This window comes from Amborella trichopoda, chromosome 1 (assembly GCF_054954075.1).
Source record: "Amborella trichopoda isolate Santa Cruz 75 chromosome 1, AtrichopodaSantaCruz75HAP2 v2.0, whole genome shotgun sequence".
In the NCBI taxonomy this organism is placed as follows: domain Eukaryota; kingdom Viridiplantae; phylum Streptophyta; class Magnoliopsida; order Amborellales; family Amborellaceae; genus Amborella; species Amborella trichopoda.
The window spans coordinates 52884776-52892348 of NC_142336.1; the positions used below are offsets into that span (position 1 = coordinate 52884776).

At 34.4% G+C, this 7573-nt stretch overlaps 1 protein-coding gene across 1 annotated transcript; it reads right to left on the reverse strand.

The window, feature by feature from the left end:
* Nucleotides 1-1059: 1059 nt before the first annotated feature.
* On the reverse strand, nt 1060-3576 carry LOC18434853 (blue copper protein 1a). The gene is made up of 2 exons (XM_006844916.4): nt 2983-3576; nt 1060-1714 (listed from the first exon to the last, which is right to left on the reverse strand). Exons 1-2 carry the CDS (start codon nt 3194-3196, stop codon nt 1452-1454), a joined length of 477 nt encoding a protein of 158 aa, XP_006844979.1. The 5' UTR covers nt 3197-3576; the 3' UTR covers nt 1060-1451.
* Between the last annotated feature and the right edge of the window lie 3997 nt (nt 3577-7573).

Genomic DNA, 7573 nt, shown 5'->3' on the forward strand with positions numbered 1-7573 from the left:
TAGACACTGTTAAGGCATCATGCAAGGAGGCAGACTCACTTGCCAAAAGAAATCATCATGAATGTGTTTATAGAGTTTTTAAACATCATGTATGGTAGAAAACTCACTTGCCAAAGAATGGGCAAATAAATCATCATGAATGTGCTTATAGAGTTTTTAAATAGACTTGATTTTGTAAATTTTCATGTATTTAGTTTTGTATTGAGTGATTTACATACCGATCTTAAAATTTTAGGTAAAATACAAAATCCTCCATTTTTAAGTAGAAATTAGAAAGGTCGGTCAATCCACATCTTTTATATTTTTTTCAAAATTACCGCTTAATCAACCCAAATTTTGAAAAGTTTTTTAGTTTTTTTGGTTTTTTTTTTTTAGTTTTTTCATTAGTAAACCTCAAGCTTTAAGGCACTGCACTACTAAAAAAAACTAATATATATATATATATATATATATATATATATATATAGTGATTTGTTTGATCTCAAATTTTGAGTGTATATTTTTTAACCCTATTGAACAATCTAAAAGAATATATTGAACAATCTAAAAGAATATTTGGAAAAGATCTAGAAGATGGATTTCCATAGGAGAGAGAAAATTTGACAAACGTTTGGCCATCTATTTTAGATTTAAGCCTTTAAGAAATGGAAATCCATTCTTTTTATTTTTAAATTGTCCACATGGTGATGATGAGAACATCTACAAAATTTGTGTTCAAGCAAATCTATGCAATGTCTTATTCTAAAACTATTTTTTTTCTTTCTTGAAAATGAACGGCATGTCTCACTGCATTTTCTTTCTCCCCAAAGAATACAATTTTTGAGTTTTTTTTCTTTCTTTTTTTTATTTTTTTATTAGGACGAATATTAATTATCTAAAAAAATTGGGGTCAAACAAATTCTCTAGATAAATAATTTTAGGAGTTCTTAATATGCGACGTATTGCTATAAAAAATAGCTAAAAAACACACACACCTACACACATGCTTGCCACGAGTTGAAATATACTGACACAAAGCCACATTGACCAATCCAACATTCCGCATATTGCAACACAAAATAGCCAAAAATCATAATCATCATATTCAAATACATATATAATCTCCATGGATGAGTTCAAAAAGTACATAACCATACCTGTATGAATACCTCAAAAGCCCTGCTCATAATTCCAAAATTATAAAGAACTAACAACTCCCCATTACTCTATAAACTACTAAGTTTGCCAAAGAAGCACACCATTTGGAAAGAGGAAAACTCGAAAACACAAAGATAGTCAATCACACATGGATGCGCACTGCATGGGAATGGAGTGGGGACATGGATAACTAAAGGGTATGGTGCCTCAACATAACGTTTTAAGTTTTATTCCTACCATTAACACTTCAAAAAAAAAAAAAAAAAAGATAAGATATGCACTGCATCTTCCCCGGGGCACAGAGGGAGGGGAAATCAATGGTGACATGGGCGTTTTAAGGGTTTGATAGAGAACTTCATGAGGCCTTGGTTGCAGTGGAAGCCTTGCTTTTCACCACACACAAAGTAATGAGTGGTCCTCAGGCCTAGAGTAAAGTAGAAGCCCTTTCCTCCTCCTTGCATTACATTGCCCACCAACAATGCCCTCTTGAGGTCACAGGACTGGAAACTGTTCAAGTCCCTCAGCAAGTAAACACTGTGTGGGTGATTGGTGCCATTGGGGGGATCATATTTAAAAACTGCACAATCCAAACACAAATCAATAACAACTTGTGGCTGTACTTAAGCACAAAAAAGAACTTTAGGTATTCACATGCCTATCCAACTCAGAATCGTTTAACTCAGTTTGAAATAAGGTGGACAGTTCTGGTTTGAGAAACTCTTGGATAGCCCGATTCCTTGATTTTTTTTAACTTTTTTTCTATTATATCTATATGAATGTCTAACTCGAGCATGGCCGGAGTATGACTGATCAACTCAAAATCTGTCGCGTGGCAACTCTGGGTGGAACTTTTTGAAAGCCCTGTTGATATATATTCAATTTAATCCACTCATTAACCTCGTGGGAGTTTTTAAGAGTGGAATGGACTCTCCCACAAATTATGAAAGACAACTCTTCCATTATTTTTTGATGGAAGGGAGGTATTTTAAAAATGAACTCGTTTTAATACTAAAAAAGAGCTGTGTGGAAGGCTGCCCTTCCACTTTATAACTTCCCTATAGTAATATCAAACACGGAAGTGGGACATTTAACTTCCAAAAACTCCCACTTATCAAACATGGCCATAGAGAAATAGTGTACTCAGGTTTGTGTACAGTATACATGGACCTTTCTATAAAGCTTTTGCTATCCTAGCATTTTTTTTGGGTAATTCGCTACCCCACATTGCACTCTAAGGACCTGCATTACAAAGATCCACAAAAAAGGGGCCTGATTTCTTAAACCAAACATGAATCGGCTCCTAGACCCCGTTTGGTTATATTAGTAAAGCATTCAAAGCTCAAATCTTGTGCATTCAAATCTTACGCATTTTTTTTTGGATAATTTAGTGGGGAAGACAGACCTCTACTCATTTTTTCAATAGATTAAGAAATTACATTTTAAAAGTGTTAATTGGGTGTGTCAACGGCAAGAATGGATGCCACGATATGGTAACTAGGTGTGGGGATACTACCACCACGACCTCAACCCCTTTCTTTTCTTTTTTTTTTCACATCTATCTCTCATGAATAGTGGACGCCAAGTCAGTATGCCACCATTCAGGTTCAATACAACAGAGTTCTATTATATGGCCAAAAATGGGATGTTCAAACAGGGTTTTAGTGTTTAGACAATTTCCTCTAGATAAACTCTCATGAGAGAGGAACAAACTTTTGGCCTTTGTAGTTAGGGACGTGGATTCAGAATATAACGTCAAGAGTTTCATGTCTACCACATTAACATGTCAAAAAAAAAAAAAAAAAACAACTCTCATGAGACACAGACAGAGAGAGAGAAAGAGCTTACCTAGAGTGTCACCCAAGTAGAAAGGACCAGACTTAAGAGCCCAGTCTGTATAATTGAAGCCAAAAGTCCACCCTTGGTCCCCTCCCACCACAGTGATGTTGGATGCATCTGCTCCATAGAACAGTGACCCTTCGGATGCACCTGCTCCATAGAGCAAGGAACCTAACAATACCCACAAAGCTACCGCTACAAAGCTCGGTTTAGATGCACCCATTTCTTCTCCCTCGAATCCAATATTCACAACACTAGGATATGCCTTTGAGAAGTAACCAAGAAGCTTATTTATAGTTGGGTCTTGAAATTTTAAATTAATTAAGAGAGTGATTATAATTTGATTACCAGGAATTAAGGAAAGTGTGCATTTACTAACGAAACAAGCTACTCATTTTAAGAGTTTGACGTTTAAGCAACGGCGATCTCTCCTTGGATTAATAAAATAAAAGAAGAGGCATGCTTAGGAATGCTCATTATTATTGTTAATCAAATTAGGGTTCCTTAACTTAGGGTTGGTAGTTGTGGAATTAAAAGCATAGTCAAAAAGGGGTTGAGGGAGTGGGTTGGTTTAACTCTAATGGAGTTGACGACATCGAACTCTCATTTCACACTGGGGTGCGATCTAGCAATCCCTACTTATACGGTAAGGAAAAAGAGATGGGGTTTTGGTGCGTGAGCGGACGTAGTTATTCAAGTGTGGCTTTTTTTTTAGAAGATGTAGTTTCTACAAGGCCAAGGCTTTATGAAAGCAAAGTAAAGCCTCGCCTTGAATCCTTGTTTGGAAAGTATTTTGGGCAGAAGAAATCTTTATGATGATTTTAAAATCAATTTTCAATATTGACTATAAAAAATTTGAAACTCAAAAAATGATACAGATCTTGTGGATTTGTAAACATTTATTTTAAAGGCAAAATAGATGGTTTAGATAATGTATTACAATATATATTATTTGTAAAGCTTGAAATCTTTATTTCTTTCACAACTATAATGGTCAAGGCCAAAACGATCGATTTCAAAGTTTTCTTATGCTAGAACTGCAATTTTTGGTGGGCTTTACTTATTTTAACAAGGTGGCAGCCCTATCAAAATAGTTTTCTTTCTGAAAAAATTATCTTAGAGATGGATTTTAGATCTACAATTTTGTAGGTCAATGATTTAGACTACCACTGCGATCGCGAGTTTGGAAAACTCAATGAATACTGTAGTTTCGGCATCAGAAAAACTTCAACTCAATCATCTCGGCTTTGACCATTATGGTTGTGAAAAAAAAAGGGTACCAAGTCCTCTTTTATAACACATTATCTAGACCGTCCATTCCACCCAAAAAATAAGTATTCATAGATTTAAAATATTTGTATAATTTTTTTAGCTTTAAATTTTATAATTGGGGTTGGAAATTGATTTTAGAGGCATCATGGTGATTTTCGATGCCCAAAGTACTTTTCGTTACAAAGCTTTACTTTGTTTTCATAAGACCAACGCCTTGTGGAAACCGCATCCTTCGAGGAAAAAAAAAAATTCAATCTTAAAAAGCTAATATTTTAAACTTTGTATATAGATTATTCATCACCGTACATTTGATTCCTGATAGATAATAAACTGCACCCCTTTTCTTCTTTTTTTCGAGCTGCAAAATAACACATTTATAGTGGAAACGTATGAGTGACTCACGATGACTTAAGACATCTTTTACACTAGAAATCCATGTCCATATCTTTTACATTCGAGATCTATCTCCAAAGCAGACCACCATTTTTATTATAGCCTCTTTCAAGCCACAAAGAACCAAATCATGAGTACAAGAAAAACTGCATTACAGAATGAAAAAGTAGTTTTAGAAATAGACAAAAAAGCCAACTTTCACCAAATTTGAGAGCACACATTGGACAACTTCTTCCTAAGCTCAACTTTGTCAAATTTCCTTTCATTCTGAAATTTGGCCCACTTTCTAGGTTCAGTCATGTCTGGTGAGAATCCATTTATGTTTGAATGTTTCATCCTCAATTGAAAAAAGACATTGGTTTTACAACTGACTTGACCCCCCACTTTGAAATCACCCACCCCACATTCAATTGATTTAATGGTTAGTGGAAAAAAATTGGACACATTGTATGACCTACACATAACCATATTTGTTCAGCCAAAAGATTTCATAGTCCCTAGGGAACATATTGTCCGTTTACTACCTCTAATAAAACGTTATCTAGAAGTAATTTTAGGACCCTTGGAGATGTAACATAGCTATGGACTATCAAAAAAGAAATTTGCAAGTCGTGCTCTATGAGCAGTTGTGTGTGTATGTAGATGGGTGACTATCCAATTTTTTTGGGGAGAGATCTGTGTTAGAATAAATATTTTCAAAGTAAACCCATAATGACTCTTGGTGGTTCCCAAATTTTAGATCGAAAAAATCATCATACCAGGCTTTCTTTGCCTGAGAGAGCAGGTGTAGATAATGCCAAAGTATATTATAGATGCTCATTTATTATGGGTGTGGTTTGTATAAGATTGAGGCCCTAAACAATCAAAATAAGGCACGTTTTCAAACTATAACGAAAGATGTCGTTTCAATATCGAACCTCTTTATGATGGCTTGAAACTTTATTTTCATCTTTAATTATAAAATTTTAAGCTTCAAAATAAAAGTACATTAAGCAGATCTATGAACACTTGAAAATCTTGAAAATTGACAGTCTAGATAATGCGTTGCAAGATGCACTATTTCCATGACTTGAATTCCAATTTTTTTTATGTCAATGTATGTCAATGTTAAGATGTTCGGAATTGAGGATTTTTCAGCATCGAAACGACTTCTTCTAGTGAATTTTTGAGGTGTGCCTAGTTTGATTGTTTAGAACCTCAAACGTTATATAAACTTTTCCCTTTATTTCTATATAACGTGGGGCGTAAATGCTTTCACGAGTACACAACCGTGGGCACACACAATTATGTGCATGCATATACATGGATACATGTATCTCTTCCATAGAGTAAATCAAAATAATCGAGTCAAAATGTTGGTGTCTCCCATCTTATATAAAAGTATTCTTATAACATTAATATTGTTCTAAATTAGGAAAAAACTTATCGTACTTCCCCACCCATATATTTTTCTACATCTCCCATCTTCCAACCGTCCGATCAGAATAGATGGCTAGGATGATTTCAGCCAACGATATGAATAGATGGCTAGGATGACTTCAACCATAATGTTATAAGTGACCGCTAACCATTTGATCTTAGATCAGACATCTCATAGTATTTTATTTTTTATTCTTTTTATAAATTATATTAATATGAAATTTGATATGTGACATCATCTCAACAACTATTCAAAAAAAAATGACATCATTGCAATAGGGTGCATCTAAAAAAAATATTTTGAAAATATAAAATGACTAAAATACCCCTAAAACTTTCAGGTGTATTTTGATTATTTTATTTTATAAAAAATATTTTTTTGATATTTTTTAACAGGCTCTCCCAAAATGTGGTGTTAAAATGTTTTGTAAAAAAATTAAAAATAAAATAGTGTATAGGCATGAGGGACTCCTATTATGTAGGTTTGTTTTCAAAATGAAGGATGCGATTGCTTGTTTTTTGCAACAGTTGTTATGATCACGTGTTGCATTCAGTTCATTATGATGCCGCATGCATCCCAAGAACATGAACAAGTTATATTGAAATTCTAGTCAAGTTAAGTGGCATATTGACATAATGGGGATACTTCCATTTTACAAAATAAATATCACCCGTTGAAGCCAGTTGCATAGACATCAGCCTTATGATGCAAGGTTTCACTTGCATTATTTTCGAGTTGGGTGAGGATATCATTTCCTCAGTTAACTGGACACGAATATCAATCTCAACGATATCATTAATCACATAAGTTGGGAAAGGGTAAACTATTAAATTCGTGAAAGATTAGGTGTATTTTGATAAATTTTGCTTTTCAAAATAAAGTGTATTTTGATAAATTTCTCTTTTCAAAATAAGAGAAATTCAGAGGATATATGCGTAAAATCTACACATTCAGGGATAGATAGAACCATGTAGGACCCAGAAGAAATTCTAAACATAACTGTTGTGCCTTCATGCCATTATAAAACAGAAGATTAACCTCACTTATTTCTAATGACAAGTATGCACTCGGTTTCAGTTAATCCAAACCTCATGCACAGGAAATGGATGGTGGACATCCCTGTGGAGTACCACTTACAGTACACTACTAATGTATGTAAAGCTTTCCAATGGCCTATGACATTGGGTATCTCAAGATGTATAAAAGTCGCTACAATCACATTTCCAGCTATTCGCTAGCACCTTCTAGCGGTCCAATGTCAACAACAGAGAGTTTGGGTGTATCTAGAAATCCCTCACACATTTGCATTTTTTGAGTGCAAGAATGACACCTCAACTGTTGATGTTGAGGTAAGATGGTTGGGGAGGTGCTAGCAGAATGTAAGAAACCCGAAGTGCTTAGCACAGAATACTTTTTCTTAATTTTAAGACAGCATGGCCTTTTCCAATTCAATATTCAATATGCATTTCGAATGGGCTTGACAAACCCTAAAATGCACAAATTTAAAATATCCAA